Source organism: Xyrauchen texanus, chromosome 24 (assembly GCF_025860055.1).
Source record: "Xyrauchen texanus isolate HMW12.3.18 chromosome 24, RBS_HiC_50CHRs, whole genome shotgun sequence".
Classification (NCBI taxonomy): Eukaryota; Metazoa; Chordata; class Actinopteri; order Cypriniformes; family Catostomidae; genus Xyrauchen; species Xyrauchen texanus.
In genome coordinates, this window is record NC_068299.1 from 21,034,720 (window position 1) to 21,059,534 (window position 24,815).

General features: G+C 37.7%; 1 protein-coding gene across 1 annotated transcript in view; it reads left to right on the forward strand.

Annotated features, from left to right (window-relative positions):
* Positions 1–24,815, forward strand: part of LOC127617429 (DNA primase large subunit-like) — a 102,793-nt gene that overhangs the window by 52,767 nt on the left and 25,211 nt on the right. Inside the window, exons 8-10 of the mRNA XM_052089394.1 lie at positions 5,317–5,384; positions 8,448–8,520; positions 12,930–13,115. Coding sequence (XP_051945354.1) covers positions 5,317–5,384; positions 8,448–8,520; positions 12,930–13,115 — 327 coding nt within the window. The remainder of the gene's footprint in view (positions 1–5,316; positions 5,385–8,447; positions 8,521–12,929; positions 13,116–24,815) is intronic.

Genomic DNA, 24,815 nt, shown 5'->3' on the forward strand with positions numbered 1-24,815 from the left:
TGCGTGAAAATCCCAGTAACTGAGCAGATTGTAAAATACTCAGACCGGCCCGTCTGGCACCAACAACCATGCCACGCTCAAAATTGCTTAAATCACCTTTCTTTCCCATTCTGACATTCAGTTTGGAGTTCAGGAGATTGTCTTGACCAGGACCACACCCCTAAATGCATTGAAGAAACTGCCATGTGATTGGTTGATTAGATAATTGCATTAATGAGAAATTTAACAGGTGTTCCTAATAATCCTTTAGGTGTGTGTGTATATATATATATATATATATATATATATACACATCCCTCACATTTTTGTAAATATTTGATTATATCTTCATGTGACAACACTGAAGAAATGACACTTTGCTACAATGTAAAGTAGTGAGTGTACAGCTTGTATAACAGTGTAAATTTTCTGTCCCCTCAAAATAACTTAACACACAGCCATTAATGTCTAAACCGCTGGCAACAAAAGTGAGTACACCCCTAAGTGAAAATGGGGCCCAAAGTGTCAATATTTTGTGTGGCCACCATTATTTTCCAGCACTGCTTTAACCCTCTTGGGCATGGAGTTCACCAGAGCTTCACAGGTTGCCACTGGAGTCCTCTTCCACTCCTCTGGTGGATGTTAGAGACCTTGTGCTCCTCCACTACCCATTGGGGGATGCCCCACAGATGCACAATAGGGTTTAGGTCTGGAGACATGCTTGGCCAGTCCATCACCTTCACCCTTAGCTTCTTTAGCAAGGCAGTGGTTGTGTAGGAGGTGTGTTTGGGGTTGTTATCATGCTGGAAAACTGCCTTGCGACCCAGTCTCTAAATGATGAGAGAATTAAAATTTTTTGTGAACTAGCCTTTTAACAGTGTACTGTATGGTTTAGATTTATTGCCCCCTCTTGTGGACTAAGAAAACTTTGCTGACTTCAAATTTTATGCAAATTTTGGTCATATACACCCTCTGGGGTCTGAGGGTGTTTTGGGCCCTGGAGAAGTTGACATGCCTTGACATTTGTGCTTTTTTCAGTTGCTTAAAATTAATGGTTAAAGTGTGATAACACTGTATTTCGCACAAACTGGGCTACAATAATATGTGAGCAACATGTGTACAGGTTTGTATTTTTAAGAAAATAACGTTTATGCATGGTTTTTGAAAAAACAAATTTAAGTCATTGAAATAAAGCCATATAACACATACTAAACATTTTTCCACAAGCCTTTTGGGAACTGGATCTTGTAGCCTAGAGTTTTTGCTACAAAATTATGTGAAAACCATTCTAATCACTCATGCATGCAATACAATATAGTAATTTAACTTTTGTAACTCACCTATCAATGAAGAATGTGACAGAAAGAGAATGAATGTGAGGAGACTTAATGATCAAAATCAAGTTTTAAGTTAAAAGAAGTAATCTGACTATACATTTTCTTTACATAAAGACTTAATTTTAGACCTACACTACTGTTTAAAAGAAATCTCTATTGCTCACCAAGGCTGCATATATTTGATCCAAAATACAGAAACAACATTGATATTCTGAACTCCTATTTACAATTTAAAAGAGAGTTTTCTATTTGAATATATTGTAAAATGCAATTTGTGATCATAGCTGAATTTTCAGCATCATTACTGCAGTCTTCAGTGTCACATGATCCTTCAGAAATCATAAGATGGTGATTTTCTAATATGGGCATATTTAAAGTGCATTTTACTAATTTAACCTTAAAGGTGGGGTATGTGATTTTCTTTTTTGACCATTTTTTCAAAATAACTTGAAATCCTATTCCTAACCCACTTACTGGCTGTAAATTAGAAGCACTGAAATGAAAATTAAGCAATTTAATCATCTGTGGAACGGGCAGGACTCGAAAAACTCCAGCCAATCATTTTCAAGACCATCTAGAATCATTGGACAGAAAATGTGTCAATCAAACGGTCGTACCATGCCCCCCTCCCCCCACCACCCTGGCGCGCGTGTCCCGTTCGTGCGCATACTCAAAGCTCGTGACCCAGTAACAGGAAGCGATTGTATTTATGTATGGAGAATAGAGCTTTTATAGTGCTAGTGGGGTTGTTCCACATTTCTATGAATCCTGTTTTGAATAGAAGACCGCTGTACAGACGCCAGGGCTGGCTATGTTCTTTTTTTTTACAGTTATGAGAAAATCAGCTCTACACCTTTCAAGAGTGGTATGCGAACCCCTCCTCCTGCTGTGTCAACAATTTGCTCTGAAAAATTGTCTGACAGGTGAATGCACTGTTTGACTAGTGAGTCTAGAACACTGCTAGAACACTGCGCATCTGAGTTTTTGCTCGTGCATGATTGCGCGTCCATGTTTTTCGAATGGGTGGAGTCAGGGCCAGCGTTGGAGGAGAGAAGGTAGGACCTTAGAGTTGTGTATTTTCAAAATCTGCCGGCCGTTTTGCAAATCACATACCCCACCTTTAACAGATATTTGCAAGCACAAGCTTCGTTGATGATAATGAGGCATTATAAACACTAGATAAAATATAATCTAAACATTCAAATTATTTTTATATCATATTACATATCATACTTGTATCATACAGCATGCAATTTAAATACCTGCTTTAGCCGAAAAAGCATTTTAAATGTAACTAAAACTTGCTTATGGCTGGCAAGTCTGGAAACAGTCCCACTAGTAAAATATGTACATGTTTATATAAAATAGCATGTCAAGTAATTAAAACTAAATGACTTACTCGTCCGAAATTGTATCCTCGGCTGGATCAAGTCTCTCTTCAAAATATAAATGTTCATTGGATTCCCGCTCTTTTTCTGAGGAAAATTGTAATTCTTCGTCACTATCCAGAAGCTTTCTCACTTGTGTATCGTGCTGTCTTTCAAATGCACAGAAAAGTGAATGACTTTGTTTTTAAGGCACAGTCGGGGGCGTTTACCATTTGCATTGATCGCCTCAGCACATTTCCGTATGAATTAGCGTGCTCTGCTGGTGGGTGTGATCACATTAGAGATAATAAAATCTGTACATTGCTTTGTTTCATACAGATTGCATTGCAGGAGAATATTTGTTTTAAATTTGAATGGTTTATTTAAAAGTAGACATATTAAGCTTTCTTTAGACATATGTTTGATGTTTGTGTGATAAGTATTCACAGAGTTTCAGTTAATGTTTTTGACAGCCCTACATACGAAAGGTTTTGGTGAGAAACAACCTTAAATTTAAGTAATTTTTCAATGGAAATCTTGGTGTTCTGAGTTCATGAATGCATGGAAGAAGCTCACATGACAACTTGCGTTGTTTAATACTAAAAACAACAAAAATGTTGCATGGACTACTTTTGATAATTTTGGGTGCCTTTTAAGCTTTAAAGTGAGGCACTATGAACTGCCATTGTATTGAAAAGACGGACCGGGAAGTGTTTTTAATGAAAGTCATGCGGCTTCGGAGCGCAACGACATGAGTAAATTATGACAGGATTTTCAGTTTTAGGTGAACTATCCCTTTTAAGACTTTGCAGCAGTATGCATAACAATTATCTGGATCACCAACATGGCTGTTTTGGAGTAATGACTTTCAGCCATTAGTGAGCCATCGTGGCTGTTGTGTATTGCTGTAATGGCTTCTCATGGCCATGGTGGGCAGAGAGGAGACATTACTGTGAGTGTGTCATTAAATGAGCATGAAATTGAAAGCTGCTTCCCATCTGACAAAGACCATGTGCTGAGCTTTAATCTCAGATGGCATGCGGTTTGGTTTTCAGTTGATAATACAACAAGAAAAATTATTCCATAAAGTCTGTTTTATGGGGTTTGTTTGTTCTCTCTGTTTGATTTCAGCAGAGCTGAAATGTAATACAAAATCATATGTCAACATCTTAAAGGGGAAAAGACAAAAAAATAAAGCCATAGGGGTTCAGTTCTCAATGTTTTGAACACCGCTAGTTTTTTACAGAATAAGCATTTTGAGGCATTGTATGTGTGCTCCCGATCCAAAGGCTTTTCCCAAAAGTAGACATATATATTGTGCCAACTTCCAAGGCAGGATTGCACACATACGTTGGCAGTACCAGACTGCTTTGTTCAGAGTGTCTCATTACTAAAAATAGTTCAGTGTAATTAAAAATGTTATGTTATTATTTTTAGAGGATTAGTTAGCTGAACAACATTCTAATGTTAAATGTATTTATTATTATAGTAGATTCCATACAGAACACTGTTTGCACAGTGTGTGTGGAGCTGCCTTTTTGTAGTGCAATCAAAATCGTCACTTATGAGCTTCCATGATGGTTAGAATGCTGCTTGAGGAGGAAGCTGTCTATACAGGTTTTTAGAAAAGACCTATCTAGTTATTCAATTTGTTTAAAGGTTCAGAAGTTATTTGGTTTATCTGCAGAGACTGTGGTGGAACACTGCCTGGGGTGGTTATGTCTAGTATTAGACCTATATTGTTTTCTACTTTGCTTGTGAATTTATTATTATTTTAACTTTTAATTAGAACAGTGTAGGAGTGATAGGGAACAATAAAGAATGACCAAGGATGACTGGAATCGAACTCTGATCGCCCACACAAACCAAACTTGTCTCTGTCATTAATGTTATCTTGAGGCAAAAAGTTGAGTCTTGGCTCTTATCTTTTGTGGAGTTGTGGTTCCTGCTTATTTTTCCCACACTGCTGAGCTCTTGTTGCTTTCTGATTAATGTAACTTTTAGCCCTTTTATTCATCGAAATCCAGTAATTGCGTCATTTGATATTTGATACATAAATTTTAATGAATCGGTTTTGTGAACTTTTATATTGGTGGACAAGCTCGTTCAAAAAGGTTGCGTATCAGTGGTCACTGGACTGGAAAGTTTGCTGCCTACGCTACAGTTTGTCACCGTCTCAAAAGCTTGATCATCCTCAGACTTCTGCATCTCTTCATCATTGTCTCTGTTTTGCTTCAGTTAACTGATATCCTGCCACTCGAGCGATGAAGTTGATTTATGTTCTTGTGGTAGAGATATTTAAGAAAATAATTTTTTTTTTCTACTTGATTTGTTCTTTAAAAAAATGCAACTGTTAAAGACTTCCAATCTTGCTACTTTGTGTTTATTGATGCATTTTTGGATAATATATTTAGTGTATCTTTTGGTCATCTTGCAATTAGAAGTCATTTTTGGTTCATTTAGTATCTTTTATTTTCTCAAGAACAAGGCAAAATGATACATAATGAACCTTTTATAAATTCTTAGTTCATTGGGATCTGTTTTTGACCATTTTGGATTTATCTTGTTGCGCTGCTGTAAAATGCTTTAACCTCTGACCCTGAGAAATAATATCTCTCCTTTTCTTCTTGTAGATGACAGCACGATCCCTGCCAGCAGTACAGTCTGATGAACGACTCCAGCCAATTTTGAACCACCTAAGGTAATTGGCATCATTAAAGAAATTGTCATCTCCTCTGGTGTAAAAGTATTGTATATTCTTTATTGCATTATGCTTATAGCTGTCATTTGAAAGTCATCCATGCACACTGTGGTTATATTACTTAAAAGGATAGATCACTCAAAAAATAAAAAAGATCTGTCTGAATTTACTCACCCTCATGACGTTCCAAACCTGCACAATTTACTTTTCTTCTATGAAATACAAAAGTAGATATTACTGTATTATCCGGAAATATAGTCTGACGTGGCCATAATCGTGTTGTTTGAAAATGAAAACGCAGATAAGCCGCATCTCTGTTTAAGTCACACTGACGGAGATTACAAGCAGCAGGCGCTAGGACCTGGGAGCAGCCGCATGACTTCATTCAGTCACTCACATGTCTATCTGTGGATTTATCTGACATTACTCTCTTATATAATTAAAGTATGCATTAATAGTCTGTTTCCCTGACTGAATGATTTTACTATGAGTGTGATGAAACGTCACTTGTAAGGAGATGTGTTTGACAATGGCTTAGAGTTTGTTAGAACAGTAATATTATCATGGGGTAGAATATTTAAACTGGTTGCATAAAGTACTTTGTAAAGGAGAAATAGTCTGAATTGGCCACTTTAAAAAGGTTTTACCCTCACTATGACTTATGTTTTCATCAGTTTGAATGTAAGCATGTGTGTTTTGGTGTGCGTGTGTTTGAACAGCTTACATCATTTACGTATAAATGACCTGTCGCTTCGGACTATAAGTCGCAGGACCTTTCAGATTAATTCTTATATTGCGGAAAATATGGCAAGTAGAATGACTTCAGTTACCATTCACTTTCATGGAATGGAAAAAAAAAGATGCAAGGAAAGTGAATGGTGAGTGAGACTAGTATCTCATTTTGTTTTTCATTTACATTTAACATTTACATTTATGCATTTGGCAGACGCTTTTATCCAAAGCGACTTACAGTGCACTTATTACAGGGACAATCCCCCCGGAGCAACCTGGAGTTAAGTGCCTTGCTCAAGGGCCCAACAGTGGCATCTTGGTGGTGCTGGGGCTTGAACCCCTGACCTTCTGGTCAGTAACCCTGAGCCTCAACCACTGAGCCACCACTGCCTTACCTTCTCTTTTCACAAAAGAGAAGGTAAGTCTTACAGGTTTGAATTGATATGAGGCTGAGTAAATGATGACAAAGTAATATTGGGGTGAACAAGCCCCTTAAATGCAGCCCACAATTGTATATTATGAATTACGTACTCTTGTTTCTTTTATATCTTTAAAGAAAACATTTTCTCACCACATGCACACAGTAATTCGTATTAGTTGTTTTGCAATTTCCATGGACTAGTGAGGGTGAGGCAAATGGTCCACTAAAGGCCAGCCAGTCTGCAAAGTGTCTCTGAATATTTTTCTTTAGCACTTTCATTCAGTCTCTTTCATTAATGGCCTGCACACGGAGCATTATGATGCACCATGGGTCCTCCGTGTGTGAACCTGGCCTTGCTTTTGGCTGCAGCCCAGTGGGGATACCAGTGCAGATTAAAGGCTTCTCAATCAGTGGCCACTGCATGTGCGGACGATTTTGTCCCTCCACTTGCTCGCAGTGAAGGGGAACAATGGCTGCATTCCCAGCAGTCAATTCATTTGCTTTTTGATGGACTCTGAAAAAGAGCATTATAATTGGATGTGTCTTTAGAGGCGATGGTTGTGGCTGCGGATGATTGGCTGGGAGACATGCTCTTCCTTTTTGTCATCACTGGGCCTAGTAGATAAGAGGGTATGAAGGACCAATGTGGACCTGAACAATGAGGGAATGTCCCAAGCTACAAATGCAGTGGAAAGGGAGAGCAGGGCCTGGCAACAGTTTAATTATTCATAATATCACTCATATCCTCTGTGGATTTTGCACTGTTTGGTAGAACTAGACCAAAAAGAGTCTGTTTTTTGCAGCTGAGCCTTTTCTTGTATGAGCTGGGTGTCTTGCAAAAAGGCAGATATTTGCCGATATCATGATTGTACTATCAGTATTTTGAATTTTTGTGGAAATTCAGCAAAAATATCTTTGACTTTTTGTTCTGACAGGCATATTGTAGAATGTTGTTTTTAATTTGTATTTGCACAAGTAGAGAATGACTCGACATCTTTAAATGGAATGTTTTGTGGGAAATTTACTTGCACTGTTTGCTCGGTCATGGAAATATGAATGATTTCCAGGCATGGGAAAGTTGTGGAAATTTATGTAGTAGCTATACATGTTTCTTATGCTCAACATTTAAAAAAAAAAATCCTTGTGAATCATGACTGTAAGGATATGTGGAAATATAATCAGTACATATTGTCCAATAATGTTTAGTGGTGTTTCAAAGAAAGTAATTGTAAAACAGTCTTTCAGAATTTTTTTTTATTTTTCCATAATGGTGCTTCGGGCTGTATCCATTTCCGTGTTATAGTCTTTATGCAATTTGTATTTTATTATTTTTTACATCAGCCTAACATTATTCTAAATTCATGTTTGTGTCATGTTAAAACTACATTTGGGGTTATAAATCCCAAATATACAGTAGCTCAAATGTGATTGAAATGTAAAGGTCAAGTACACTTTCTAAAACGTAAAAAATTCCTCTGCCAAAAAGAAAGGATTTCAATGCAAAAAATGTGACTGTGATTGTCGTATAAATGCCACATTGTGTCAAACACATTAGATATTCTGAAAACTGCTTTTTTTCTTGAACCATGTAATAAAGGAACTAATTAAATTATTCCAACACAATTCAGCTCCAACTTTGATATTTACAAATGATGTTGCATTTATTTTTTAGCAGATGTTAAGACTTGAATATTGAATTTTCCCTGTGTTATGGGGAATCTGTATTATTTCAAGGTGTGTGATTCACTTCACTATCGATGTAAAGTGTCCAATGTTAACCTCTAAATGTTGTAATTCTCCTTCACTGGGAAACAGAAATGCTTTCAAATAATACACATTTTAGTGAGTGTCCTGTTTTACCTTCATTAATTGGTTCTCATCATTATTTGTTCCCTTACCCTTTGTTGTAGCCATGCCTATGTCGGTCAGGACTACAGCATTCAGAAGAATATTGGGAAAATTTCACTGGAGCAGATCGATCCAGTAAGTATCAACTGAACTTATTGACAGCGATCTAAAATGAAAAAGCCATTGATGGCTGCACCTCTGCATTACTTAATTTTCAAAAATGCTAAACATGCCACAAAACAACATTGAACAAATCCACCAAGATTAAGTGGGACTAAATATTAATATGTCTCAGGAGCCTGTACTTTAGTGCTTAATTTATATTTGGCACTGAATGAGACTGTAGTTGAAAGTTAAGTTTTTCGTTTATTGAATTCTCAAGCTACTAGGACATTGAGCATGGCCTATTTTGGTGGTTGAAATGGATGCGCAGATGTTTCTAGGGTGGAAAACAGTCTGTGGATAGCACAGCTCTCTGTGTGTGTGTGTTCCTGTTTTGTTGTGTATGCCATCTCAGGGGCGAATGCTGTTCCAATTAAGTAGCTCATCAGCACATGCAAATTTTGTCCTTCACTTTTTGCTTTTATTTAGACACATTAATGGAGGCATGGATTTCTCTTGTAATTAAAAGAATTTGTATTAAAACAAGGGCTTTTGATCTCAGTACCTCTGTTTCTGAGTCCTCATGTCAGTATGGTTGGGCAAAATGTCTTAAATTATATCTCAATATTTTCAGCCTATTGATTGTTCAATATATATTTAGATAATTATGTATTTGCTCTGAAATGGCTCAATAGTGTTAGTGGTTTTTAAAAAAAAAATATATATATATATATATTATTTAGTAACCATCATTTCATCCAAACTATTGTTTGAAATTATAGATATGCTATTTATATTTCATATACTGTGAAAGTATATTTCTGCATTTGTAGATTTGTATAACTTGTAGCGGTTACTAATGTTTAGAATTGCACGAATGCTTGAACCTGCATTACTTTGATTTCACAATAAATGTGAACAGAGTCACAAGCTTGTTCTGAATCACAATGTTCCACAAAGTGGATTAATAATCACATATGACCAACTTGCCATTTTGATGTTATTTTGATTCATTGTGGAGCCCTGAAGAATCGTGAAATTAGTTTACCGATGCACTCTTTATGCAACATAATAGGCAAATGAAAGGACATTAAAATAATCACGATAATCACAATGTTGGTACATTTTCATTGTCTGGAAAATCTCGTATATCATTAATATTCGATATATCGTCCACCCCTACATGTCAGTCTTGCATGCACACGTAGACACACAAACACTCAAGTTTTCAAAGACAGATTAAAAAAATTAAAACAGATCTGTGCTTGTACTTTTTTTGATTAACACTTTTTATTGATTCACACATTTGGAAAGGAAAAGCAAAACAAATAACCCCTATTATTCCCTTTCCCCCCACCCAATCAGACCCTGACCCTCAACAAATATCCCTGTGGTCACAACTTGATTTACAGACAAAAAAAAAGAAGAAAAAATATATATATAAAAAATAATAATCACACATTTAAAATTGCACTTCTCTCTCCACTGCCCCTCCCCGAGAGTCCTCCAAAAAGGCCAAACAGCAGCCCCATTTTTTTTTTATTGAACAAATCTTAAGTTGCCCAGCCTTCCACATGACATCTCCTCGAATACCGCCACCTGCCCACCACTGCGGGTGAAATACAGTTGCCTAAACGAGTCTGGGGCTAAATTTAATTTGAGTGCCCAAAACGTCACACATAAAACTCTGAACCCTCAACCAAAATTCCTGCATCCCAAAAAACATCTTCTGATATTTTATTTATTTTTTTGGTTGTGTGTCATTAAGACCAAGCTTATACAATCTAGAGGGGGTCAAATAGAATCGATGTAAAATCTTAAATTGCATAATGCGAACCCTTGCATTACTAGATGTAGACCTGACGCTTTCCAGAATCCCAGCCCATACTCCCTCCTCCAATACCAAGTCCAAATCTATCTCCCACAATCCCTTGAGAGAAGCTGAAGCCCTGTCCCCCAGACAGAATTAGCAGGGAGCAATACACTGATACCTCGTGACCTTTTCCAAAAGCAGCAATCACCACACCCTGAGCACCTGCTGCTCCAGTGGGTGTATACTACATTACCAAAAATAGTACGCAGCAGGTGGCGCAGTTGCAAGCACCCGAAGAATTGAGACCCGGGAATCCTAAATGCTGAAACACATTTTCAAAGGATCCCAACACTCCACTCTCACATAGGTCACCAAGTGCACCAACCTCTCCCACAATCCACCCCGCCCAGCAGAAAGGGTACTCACCAACACACAATCTGTGGGTTCAGCCATATGCTTGAAGCAACATCTAAATAAATGTCCAAATAAAACACTCTGGACACCCCTGTCCACATCGCGTGCAAATGTGAGACAACAGGGTGCAGCCCAACTTCTCTGGCTAGTTCGATAGAAATGCCCCGCAATGTGGAAACGGAGGCAAGAACCTCCCGACCAATCCAAAATCGTCAGTCGTTAAACAAAACACCCAATGCCCTGCTTGGGCCACTGGCAGGTGCTCGGCCGAAAAGCTGCCACTGGGCAGTACACTGTCAGAACCAAAGCCTCGGGCCCAGACAAACTCAATTTGTATCCTGAGATCTTAGAAAAGGAATTAATAATTCTGTAGAGGCATGGCATAGATCTAGAAGGGTTGGAGACAAATAAAATATCTGTGTTTAGCAAAGCTTATGTGCCACACCTCCCACCACCACCCCTAGAAAATCATCCTCCTTTCTTATCACGGCTGCTAATGTTTCCAGGGCAAGACAGAACAATAAGGGTGCCCTTATCCAGAGTAAAATAATCCAAAATTAATCTATTTGTTTGAACCACCTCCACTGGGCATCCATAAAGTAACCCAATCCATCCAATACAAGTATTCCCGAATGTTTCCAAAATCCTAAAAAGATAATCCATTCCACCACATCAAATGTCCCCTCGGTGTCAAGCAAGATTGCAGCAACTGGAGTCAAATCACCCACCACTGACCACATGACATTATTAAAACATCTAACGATATCAGAAGAGTTACGGCCCCAAATAAACCCCACCTGATCTACATGCAAAAGAGATGTCACAACTCTTTTGCAAAACAATTGTTTTGCTCAGTTGTCAGTTGGTTCCACAAAGCTTCCAATATCCTCTTCAGTAGATGAATTTAATTTTATTTTAGATACTTTTTAACTACAAATGTTCTCTTCTGTACATCAGCAGGGGCAGAGTCGATTCAGATATCGACCCTTTGTTTCTTTCGATGATGTGAAATCCTCAGGGGTAAAATGTTCACTGCACACCCTCCAATATTTGAGATTTTCCAGCATTTTCTTTGGGGTTTCTGAAGGTTGAAGCATCCAGGATACACACTCCAAACAACCATTTTGAACAAGACACTTATACAAATACAAATCTACAGCAAAGACAATTAAACTGTTGCACAGTGCTCCTCTTGTAAACAATAACACGCTTCCTGCCTCCTCCACATGACACATGACCTTACCCCGAGCGTCACATAGATGTACGGAAGCGAACATTTGTAGTTAAAAAGTATATAAAGTATGTTTCTAAAAATAATCAATTGGGTTCTGAAGAACTTTATTTGTCGACTGGAGTCATGCGCATTAACCTTGCGCATGACAGCGACAATTGGCACTCATCCCTTCAAACACAAACAGTCCATGTACGCCTACGAGAGCCCCCATGAAAACTTTGCCGTCGGACCACTCAAGTCCAGTGTTTCTATACAAATTTTGTGAGACAGAATTACACGGCAGAAGATAATCTATAAAACAAACTCCAGCCAATAGGCTGAATAAACACAGAGCGTGTAGATTCATCCATAAAACTGTCCTGAAGGTGTGTTACTCTACAAAATAAACTCCAGCCTTTAGGTCAAACAGCACAAAAAAAAGCACTCTGTTTCCTCAAACAGTCAAGCGAATGTTCAGTGAGCCATTCCACTTGACTGCAACACGAGTACCACAAGATTACTTACTCCATTGACTTTATGAAGGACATCGCTTGCTGTGGGCATGGGAATGTTTTAAGGCCATCCATAGCATCTATTCTCAATTTGGCCAGGAATATCAGTGCAAAAGTGACCTTCCGTTAATGTAATCGTTTCTTGCATTCCTTGACTTGATCACTCTTCTCTCTTGTCGAATTCTCAAAGTCTGGGAAAAGAAAATGTTGTGGTTCTTTCAAGAAAGACACCGGTTTATATTATAAAAAGAGTTAAAAATTACTTGGTTATGGTTTATTTGAATTTTTGAATTTTAAGGAAATTTTGTTTACGTTTGTATAGTAGTTGTACTGTGGCCATTTGATATCCAAAACAAAATCTTGGTCCTGAAGCAAAAATAGCTGTGAACCACTGCTTTAGGGGATTAGCTTGCTGCCCCTAAAAAATTGGCTATTTTATGAAACAAGCCATTTTCATTAACCGCTCCTCTCTTATCTTCACTTCTTTCAGCTCTCAGGCAAGTCTTTTCCTCTGTGTATGAGGCACCTCCACAAGGCACTAAGAGAGAACCATCACCTGCGCCACGGTGGACGCATGCAGTATGGCCTCTTCCTCAAGGGCATTGGTCTTACTCTGGAACAGGCCTTGCAGTTCTGGAGGTCAGAGTTTGTCAAAGGGAAAGTCGATGCAGACAAGGTAACTTCAACCTCGGCTCCTACTCGCTCACATTGTCCTTGCTTTCCACAGGCCTGTTTCCCCAGGTTCTTACTTGGTTGTACATTTTAAGCTTTTGTTTGAGAGATTCTGTGATGTTCTACTTTTGATTCTGCTGATGTCGTGTTAATTTTTTTAATCCCTATATAAATCTTGACTAGAGAGGTTTACTCGAATGAGAAGATATTGGTGAGTTATTTGACTCTTCTATTCTGATGTTGAAGATAATTGGCCACCCTTCCATCGTGTCCTTAATTACATTCTAGAGGAGCGCTTGATCTTATATTTTTCCGCATGGTACATTAAACAAGAAAATTACACTCGCAATCAGACCTATGTTTCCCTCCTCCCTGCACTCCACAAATGAATATTTGTTCCCAGCTGATGCTCAATCAAGGAGAATCAAATGAAATTCACATCCATACCTGAGAATGGTTGTCCTGTTGGGCAGGCTTAAAATAATCGACTGTCTCACTAGAGCTCAGTACCAGCACAGAAATCCCTCATCACACATGCTGAATTTCTCTCTGGCTGCTCCTGAAACTCAGTTTTATGTTTTCCCATTTTTTTTTTATTTTTTATTTTTTTAAGTATGGCTGCCCCCTAATAGTTGACCAAACATTAGTGGATGAGAAGAGCCTTGGTCGACGAAGTTTTGATTGATTGGTCGGTCAGTCGCAGAAAAAAAAAAAAAAACTCTCAGGGTTAGGGTTAAGCCTACACAATAAAGCAAGACACCTTGATTTCAACCTTTTGAACTTTATTATTTATTTAAATTAAAAATTAAAATGAAACTGAAAGAACAATTAAGTACAATTAAAATATGTTCAACTGAAAAATGGCTTTACAACATTTGTGAAGGACAAAATCTCTCTGGCAAAGAAGTTTATTCATCCGTGCATTCTCTACCGGTCAGATATTTCGTTGTCCGGGAAAATGTGTGTGAATAAATTTTTGTTCCCTTCACGACTTCTGAAAAAGCTATTAAAATAATGAAGTGTTCTAAATTATAATATATAATAATAATTATATATAAAAAATTAAATAAATAAATAAAATTTAAAAAAAATATATATATATATAATTTCTATTTTTTCAAGTAACCTCCTTTCCATTTACCATCAGGCAAGTATCAGTCTAAACATGTAGGCCAACAATGTCTTGACACAAATGAAGACATTATAATAATCATAATATAATGATTATAATCACTGAAATATAAATCATGGCTTGAAGTGACTGTGTTTTTGTATTTTATGCTTTAATCACAGATGTATATAGGCTATAAAGTTGTGATCACAATGAACTGCTCTGTGGAAATAAAGAGAACTGAACTCAAAACAACTCCTGAGCTGAGATGTCTGAGGTCATTTGCAGCATTCTCATAGATGACAATATTCTTGCAAAATAAAAAAATTAGAAGACAGAAACAAAGAAAGAGTAAGAACCTTTTACATGCATGTGTTCCACGAGACTGTACACCTCCGTACAAACAGCGCATCATACATGCGCATACATGGCTTTTCTGTCATCTGTTCTTAAAAATATAGTAAAATGTGTTTCCTCAAGCGCGTGTCTGTGTGTCTATGGACATATTTTTTGTAATATTAATTTGATAATAATAATAGCCTGATAATAATAATTGAATACATTAATGGGAAATCGAGCCAAATATCATCTTGACATGGTCAAAGGCATCAGCTATTGGTGATTACTCTGACCATCATCGATCTCAGATTTCATCGTCTGTCGGCACAATCCTAATGTGCATTTCTCTCTATAAATTAACAATATTCTATAAATTAACAATATTCAGACAGTCTCCTTGCTGGTTTTTCCAACACAGAATCATTACCGCTTTTGCCGGTGTCACTGCGGCTAGCGTCATGCGTGTGCTTGTAAAATTTGAATGGCTCATTATTACGGTTTAGTATTTCTCTGTAATGTAGAACAGTGTTCGCAATATTTTGCTTCGATGCCCCCAAAATATATATATTTAAGTAATTAAATTAATATAATAAAAGAGCGATGACGTTAAACTAACGCCTACTAGTCGACAAGGAAAATCTTTGGTCTGGGTCAGACCTATGTTTTAGTCATGGGGCAGTGGTGGCTCAGTGGTTGAGGCTGAGGGTTACTGACCAGAAGGTCAGGGGTTCAAGCCCCAGCACCACCAAGAGGCCACTGTTGGGCCCTTGAGCAAGGCACTTAACTCCAGATTGCTCCGGGGGGATTGTCCCTGTAATAAGTGCACTGTAAGTCGCTTTGGATAAAAGCGTCTGCCAAATGCATAAATGTAAATGTAGTCACAGTTGCTGCCAGTTTTTTAGCTATTTCCTCATTTTAATCAAGCGGTTTAGTCTATTTAATATTTTAGTTTATGTTCTTATTTAGTGTTAAAGTCCCTTTAAGACTAAATTCTCCATTAAAGTTTCCAATCAGCATTTTCTTAAAGTAGGTAATAAGCATATAATTAGTAGAAGTACAGCTGAGGGAAATCTCAAAAATTGAGATCAAATCTCAAACTGTTCATCAAATTACATTTTAATAAATTATTTCAAATCCACTATAAAATCTGACAATAATATAACTGCAATAACTAAACTATTATTCTGTCTGGTAAATGCACATTCTAAAGTAAACAATTTCAAACTTTCTTAAAAAGGTGATTGGCTCTCTGAACTGAATGGTGGAATACATGCATTCATATACAATTTGTACAAGGGGGCTTCTCTTTATACTGTCTTTGGTCTTGGCATTCTCATTTGAAAATAAGACATTTTGTTCTGTTCCAGAGAGCTGATGTAATGCTGAACATTTTTAGATTTTTTGCTTAAAACATTTCCATCTATTAATCTACAAAGCCTTCATGTCAGCATCTCTTTTTGAGCAAAAGTGTATGACTGTTCAAGAAATTTGAAATGGAGTGTTTTTTGGCGCTAACATTTTTCCTGTGTCAATGGCAGAAATTCAAGAGTAAACTCTTGAAGCTCTGAACAATAAAGCTCTGTTTGGATGCTATGGAAAGTTTCATCACTGAAACAGGGTTGTGTTTTGTTATTGGACATAATTTATTTATACTCTTTTTTTTTTTTTTTTTTTTATTATTTTTTTTTATTATATAGTACATCATCTAAAACGTTTATAGTAGCGTTTTAAGGTTGTTTTCACAACTTGCTTATTTGGAGTGTTTGTTTTTAACCTGGAACATTTTTTCCATTAGTTTGCTTTCTTTGACACACATTCAGAAAATACAAGTGTATATTTTATATATATTATAACCAACCAATATCCCTTTAAAAACTATAAACATACCTGGTGGATCTTTGGTAAAGACATCTGTAGGCCAGCACATCACTTTTATTCATCAAAACTTGGATATAGATTTTGCAGATTATATTACAAATAATTGTAAGTTTAAAATATGATTTGTTTTATAATTCCAAAGATAATTTTAGTATGATTGCTTTTCAAGATAGTGGGTAGCAGAACACAAGTAGGATGGCTGTAGCAACTTTTTGACAGATAAAAAAAAAAATTGTTTTGTGTGTGTGTCCGCACGAGAGAAAGGCAGAGCACTGTGAATGTTAGGAAATGCACTTTTAATGCAAAAGCAACCAAATAACCATGCTATAAATTTTAAAACTCATCCAGCCGAGTGACAGACAATATTTATTTGCTGCACAAACTCTATTTTTTAACACAAAGGCTTGGCATCCTGCACTCAATGTGGAACTCTGGAACGAGCATTCTGTACCATGTTTATGTGATGTAAACAATTCTCAAAAATGTGTAGCGGTAAACAAATTGTTATAGGTATGTATTTTTAACCTGTATATCAATGCTATATCCTGAAAGAGTGCACAAACATTGTGACCAATGAGGGGGACATCTTGCTCACACGTGACATTTATTAACACATTTTTTATCCGTTTTGAAATATTGCCTTGTGAATGTCAACCAAGAAGAAAATGCAACATTGAAACAATTTTAGGTCTGAAAACGCCCTACTATTCACTTGAGTTTAAAAAATTAATGGATTAAAGGGACCACATTGAGGGTCAACAAATACCATCATATTGTTTTGTTGTGCATTATTCGTGGGTAGATACAATGCCAAGCCTTTGTGTTAAAAAATACGGTACTCGTAACAGCATGATAGTTTTTTGGTTCAGCTGCAATTGAGGTGAATATCAGCATGCAACGTAATCTAAAACGAATAAGTCACACAATGGATCTGTCCATTTCTGCTTTCACATGCTGGCGGATGAAAGGGTGGGCAATATTCTGTGACATTGTAAAGCAAAATAGGAGACAAATTCAGGTAATTTGCAATAGAATTGTGCACTTTCCTTTTGGTGGAAATAAGATGTCAGTTTACATCGAAAAGCAATGAAAGAAGATCAAGCGGAAAGATAAGACTGGAAAAGTATTTCCAAACACCTTCGCAAAGCAAAGAGGAAAATAACCACAGATGGCTGGGGGTTCATAATATAATGTGACATTCTTGAATGGTAAGATTGTGCATAAGTGATATTGAATATTCTCATTAATTTAAAGAATTTCTTTCAAATCACTATCATTTCACTTTCAAAATAAAACAAAATGAATTGTATTAGTAAAAAATAAAGACATAGGCCTACTTTATAATAAGTTCGTAATGATGCCATCACAAAAGACTCCAGATAAAATTATATATTTCTTGAACATTTCACTCTTATCAACATCAAATACAGTTTATTCTGACCCACTTATCTTATCTAAAATATACATGTACTTTCTGAGTGTGTGCCAAAGATCAATGATATTTGGTGGTCAGTTACTTTTTCATCAGCAGGCAACAGATTTGCAGTTAATTGCATGTCCGTGGTCTAAATTTATTAGACACATGTTGTAACACCCATTCTAATTAACCTCCACACACCCTCTTTGTTCCCAATTCAGTATGTATAGTAGATAAAGTCAGTGGACACATGCCACCCTACATGTAAAGATCAGTGCCCCCTTGCAAAGCAATTACATTTTCCTGTGAAATAGTGCCCTGGAGCCATGTATTCAAGCCTCGAACAGTGCTATCCCAGTTCTTTCTGCTGGACTTCTATACTTGCTTCCACTGCAGCAGCTTAAAATAGACTCGCAGGATGAGAAGTTAGTGGTGGCCGTGCTTCAGAAAATCAAATCTAGGCCAATTTTGTTATATTGGAAATGCTGTGGCACAAGACCATCTGAAAGTTCTGTGCAGTAGAGCGGAAAAATCTAATTTTCATACACCGCGTGTCCTGTTCTTTTTTTGGCCTTGGTTTTAGCATGTTCCTTGCAGCAATTTATTAAAGTACCACTGTAGTTTGGATGGGCCAGAGTAGATAGAACCAACATTATCTAAGATTTTGTTGGGATTTCTTTTAAATGGTGATTCTTTTTTTTTTGGAAAGCTTGTACTTTGTCATTTTTTTTTCAGCCTTTATTAACTATTGATTTTGTGGTTTAAATTGGTCAGAGAAAATTGGGAAAAGCTGTGGTGTAGTTAAGAAACTTGCACGGTGTGCCTCTTCTGCTTAAACTTGAAGCTGCTTTCTTAAACGCCAAACATTTACCATGCTGCGTTGCCGGCACTGAACAAGCTGAAGTTCAAAGAGGTGCTTTTGCTTAGACTACTGCCAAGCCACTTTCACAGTCTCAAAAGCAGTCAGTGGGTGTCCATTTACAACATACCTTCTCATAGCCTCTAACCACTCCTCTGAAAGAAGTCGGGAGGTTAAAAAAAACAAACAGACAAACACATTCTCTGTTGGTCACGCACCGCCACTCGCAAAAGTGCCCCATTTCCAGGGTGGCTGGATCCCCTCAGTGTACCCTCTCAGGTGGAACTCGGTCCACCCACTCACAATGAAAGAAGCTCTCCCTTCTAGCCAGAGGTTGCCGTAATCGGCATGATGCAGGTCACGGCTCTGTGAGTGATGTATGCGAGGTGTCGGGGATATCAGGTGGCACAAAGTCCTCATTAGCATTTCATTTTCACTTGCCAATAAACAACCATATCAACATAACATTCTGGGCCCCTGTCTTGATTCTGGTTATACAGATTTGGTTGTGGGTGGGTAGAAATATAATTTAAAGGTAGTAATCTATGAATCTCTTTATGAAGGAGTTGCTTTGTGGATGAGTTTGTAGTTGGAAGGATGCCATCATTTAGCACCTAGTGTTCAGACATGCTTTTTGTTTGTGGTAGTTGCACATTATATATGCAGTACAGGTTTTATTCACCCTGAGGAATAAAAATGGCACTTAGCTGTTTTGAAAAATAATATAATATATTTTCGTGTGCGGTTCGATTGATATATGAACGCAACATGGTCGAAAGATGTCCTGATGGACCAAAAACAGGAAGTAATTTGCCTAATACTGACCTCAAGCATACCTGTTTTTTCTCATCATAGGAGCTTTGTTGCCCATTATAGTTCGGTACAGGCGTCGGAACCGCCGTTAGCTTTCCTTGCAGCAAATCTTTGTTTGTGTGTGCAACGGAGGAATTCCTGGCACTGTTTTGACACCTTTACACATATTATTAGCTCTTCGTTTGTTCTCATCTGGTAAAAATACCACCATGTATACATGTATAAATATAACGAGCGCATTTTGCCCAGCAGCCAGCATTGTTTTGGATGATCTGCAAGTTCCATAACAAAAATATACGTCATAAAAGCTGTCCAATCAGGTTGTTTTTTTTCCTGATGCCTTTGGTTTTGTATCGTTAAGTTTGGTGTTAAAAATGCCAGTGTGAACACTAAGCGAACTAGGACTAAATGTATAATTTTCTTTTTTGGTCCGGACCAAGAGAACTGAACTACAAGTGTGAACACACCCCTAGTCTAAGAAATCAAAAACCGAAAGTATGATCACTTCGAAAAGTAATACCACCTCTCTCCTTGACAAGCTGTGTGATCTGATGTATCCTTTATGTACGTAATACTGTACAAATGGTGCAGGATGAGTTACACACCAAAATGCTAAACTTGGCATTAGAGATTTAAATGAACCCCAAACCTAAAGAATGAGCAATAGTAATAGTGATGCTCATCTTAACCAACACCACTAATTATATTATGATATACTTATAATTGTGTATTTACCTGACAGCATTCTATATGCAACAAAATGGATTACATTCAAAAATAAACTCATTTTGTCATGAGTCATTGATTTTATATGAATCAATTACAGTTTACCCCATGGCTGATCTGTCTCATTACTGCATGGAGCACTGGACTCTAATAGCACCTGCTACATATCAGTGGCATGGACCTTGTTTGGCCTCTTATTCATGCTGCGGGCAGGGAACTGCTGAGGGCAGACTGCTATGGCCTTGTGTGCTCCTCTCTTGCTAAATGGTCGGTGTTAACACTCATTTTGATTGAGTGAGCACAATGCTGAGGTGCAACGGTGTGACGCACATTAAACTTGCGCACACATACCGGAGAGATTACGCTCTACACTGCCAAAGGGACAATTCTTATTGACTGAGCACTAGATTTTCATCCTTTCAGCCATGTGGGAGAGTGGATAGATTTGTATGAACAACGGTTCCTTTTTTTTTTGGTTTACTGACTTACAATGTACATACAGTAAATTAAAAGATTTGCACATTTTAGATCAGTTTTTGGTAAGTACTTTAGGAAGTGCAATCTTGTGAGAACTCCTCTTACCACCAAGACTACCATGTTTTTAATTATTTGAACATTGTGATGAGACCAGATCTCCTCTTCATTCCTTATAACCACTTACTAAATATTCTTAGACAAATAAAGCCCTATGACCTGGCCTTCTATAGCTGCATTCACACTGCCAGCGACCGTCGCTGCAGGTCTCCAGTGGCTGTCGGTTAGGTCGCTAGTGTTCCCACTACTGGTTGCCTAGTAACATTTATAAATGACAATAATGGATGCCATTCCATTGCTGTTGACAGCGAATCAGATTTCTTGATGCTAAAAACAAACATTTTGGAGGGAAAAGACTAAATATAAATGGAATCAGTACATAAAATGCTTTATATCAAAGATGAACGAGAAATGAGGCGTGCTCTTTGCCATAGCCAGCTGTTAATCTGCGGCGAAAATGCAAACGCTGGTCTGTCTGGGTCCACAAAACCATTCAATCTCAGAGTCAGCACGTTGAGTACCACCGGCTGGTGCAGGAGCTGCGTCTAGAAGAAGTCCGGTTTCAGCAGTACTTCAGGCTTGATAGGACCCAGTTTGATGAGCTGATGCAGAGGGTGGGTCCCCTGATCTTTCCATTACTGCAGGAGCTGAGAGAGAGTGAAGGATCACGTTAGCTCTACCGTCTTCTCTCGTATTGTCGCTCCCGTAAGTCGCTCTTCATTTGAATAAAGTTCAACTTGTCTCAACTTTGTCGCGTCGCTGGACAATCCCACATCTGGTGTCGCTGCTTAATCGTGATTTACAGAGCATTCAGAAAGTATTCTGACCCCTTCATTTTTTTTCCACAATTTGTTATGTTGCAGCCTTATGCTAAAATGCTTATAATTATTTAGTCCCCCCCCCCCACCAGTCTACACTCCAAACCCCGTAATGACAAAGGGGGAAATGTTTAACTTTCACTGGTCACTGGGGTGCGGTCTTGTACATTTTCTCAGAGGAGGGGCTTACTGTCCAAGACTTATAAACCTCTGGTTTAAGCCAATTGGCACTTTTCCACCGCACGTTACGGTTCGACTCAACTCTGCTCGCTTTACTTTTCTGAGCTTGCGTGTCCATTGCAGTTTAGTGCCGCCTCAACGTGGGTGGGATTATAGGCTGATCGTCATAGCTGCGCCGACTCTACCATCGTGATGTCATTTTATACGCGACACAAACACCAAAACAATAACAACCGCGAGCTGTTGGCTACTAGATCATTGTGCTGAATAAAGCAGATGTTGCATGGTGATTTTACACCATTGTAACCATTAAATTGGTCTGGTAGTTTTAGAAGCAAGCTTTCCAGTAGCTTTCAAGCAGAGAATAGAGTTAACATAACAAAACTTACCATCTTCCATCGTGGATCCACGCTGTGGCACTCTCCCTCCCATTGCTCACCGGTTTAGTTAGATAGCGTCCATTAGATCGAACCACTTTCACTTTTCCTTGATGGTTCTGTAATCACTTAAGTTTTTAAACTTTTCCCTACACTATTGGTAGGTCCGGTGGTAGCCGTGTGCGGAAATACATTTTTATGCGCTTGTTGCTAACGAGTGGACCTTCTGCACCTCGTTTATTGACCACGGCGTGGTTTTGCGCACAGTCATTTCTTTTTCTCAATTCAAAAGTCCCGTGAGCAAATGAAACCGTTATCACTGTTGCTAACTTTGATGTCACATTTAGTATCGACTCTGCTCGCTTGGATCCTCGACCGAGGTGGTACTAAAAAAAGTATCAGGTACTATCCACAGTGGAAACCCCCCAAAAAAGCGAGCAGAGTTGAGTCGAGTTATACTGTGCAGTGGAAAAGCCCCAAATGTCTCTGTGTCTGACTTAATGGGTCGCTCAAACAAACACTTCAGCTTTAATTGTCCAATAACTGGTTTGCATTTTGCATACATTATTAGTTGTTTTTCTGCTTTTTTAGGCACTGAGAGCTAAATAATTTAACCACAACAATAAAAACATGGATTTAGTATTTGAATAATAATTTAGCTTAAAATTCTATGCATCAAGCATTTCTGTAACCCATCTCACTTAAGCATGATCAATAAAGGAGTAGTTCACCCAAAAATTATAATTTCCTCATCTACTCAACCTGTAAAGGTGCTCTGCCTATGTACATGTGCTCTACACACATCAAGCACAAGCAAGTGTAATCAAGCTTCAAGTCATGATTGCGCCGTTAAGACTACAGTTTGTAAAATTTATAGTAACATAAAATAGTTGCATTTTAATCTGTAATCACACAAAACCAATCGTAACAAATGGAGTAAAACATGAGTTGTATGGATTATACCATTATGCTGCTTTTTATGTCCTTTTTGGAGGTTGAAAGTGTGGGGCCTCATTGACCTGCATTGTGTGGATACATATTTGCATCATATCTCCATCAAAATATCTTTGTTTGTGTTCTGTCATACGAGACTAAGACTTTAAAATTTTTAAAATTATGATTTTTGGGAGAAATATTCCTTTAACTTTATTATAAATATTAGGTTAATTTACCTGTAAACATTATTGTTTCATATTGAATGCACAGTAGTTATGCCATTGTCGAGTGCTTTATTCAGATTACATTTATTGGTCCACCCATAATTAAAGAACCAATTACTGAAGAAGAAAAAATTAAAAAAATCTACTTGTCAAATCAAGTTTTAGAAAATGTTGTTATATTGTGAAATCTATTTGTGTTGTATCACCATTGTTTTATCAGTAATTTACTTTCAGCAGTAAAATGGGAGCTTATCAGCAGGGTGGTGTTTGAAAGCTTTCCTGTTAAATATGATTGAAGAGCGGTACCTCATTATCTGGATATACTTAATCCATTGTTAAGTAACCTAACTGAAGTATGTATTCTCATTAATTGGCATTCTATTAGGTTTGTGTTTTTGTACATATAGCTATTTTATTTGACAAACATCAATATGGAAGCGATGGAAACAGAAATCTTAAGTTCAGAGGTCTAATGTCTTCTGATTCTTGGATTTAATGAATAACTAAAAGTTTTTGCTGGGAACAATGCAGCTATGGGTTATTTTACGAACATGTAGCATTCTAAATAATTATGTGGCTGGTCATCTTGGTTTTCGCTAAATTACATCATAGCCACTTTTAGTCTTAACACAGCATTGAATCATTTAACATTCAGATGGGGTGAATAATCTACTAAAAGAACATTAGCATGCAAAATAGTGCGCAAAAAGGCAAAGGTAATTAAGGTACGTTTTAGCATTTTGCCAGTAACCTTTAAGGCACATGAATCACTGTTTGGCTTATTCACCCCTTTGGAGGGTTTAAAGGATGGAAGCGAGAAGCGGGGCATCTGAGGGTGTAGAATCACACCTCCCTATCTCTCCTCCATCCTTCGATATAATTGAATCATGATGCTTTTTCAGTATTCCCCAACCAGCCAGTGGATGCAGCACCAAAAAGCCCCAGCTTGTGGAGTTGCAGCACAAGTGCTTTATTGTTGTGGATTGCAAGATTCACAAAATTCTTATTAAGATTTGAATCACCAGTTATGAGAAATGTTTCTGTCATTTATCCTTACATTTGTGCTATAAAAGTTAAAATGTATGTTTAGTCAATTTATTTGTTGAATGTCTGTCAGTTACTTTATTAAAGGGCTGCGTTCTCAGAACTCTATTTTTTTCAACTGCACAATTTATTTTTGTAATGGTTGGTCAACCTACACATGCAGATGGACGTCTTGGGGTTAAAAATAGTTTTTTTCTCATACCTGTCTGAGATCTTTTTATGTTTTCAAATTCTTTCCTCACCTCCATTTCTTAATGTGTCCCTTAGGGAGAGTGTGGAGCATAATTTATGGGAAAAAAAAGTGATTTCCCTCCCCAGTGTCAGAAAGGTAAGTGCTCTACAAGGAGCAGTGATGGTGACAAAAGTGGCTGCGTTGTTAACAGGCGTGGCTGTCTGAAACATCCCCCACACCCCTCATAGCAGCTGCCTGTTTAATTAGAGCACTGGG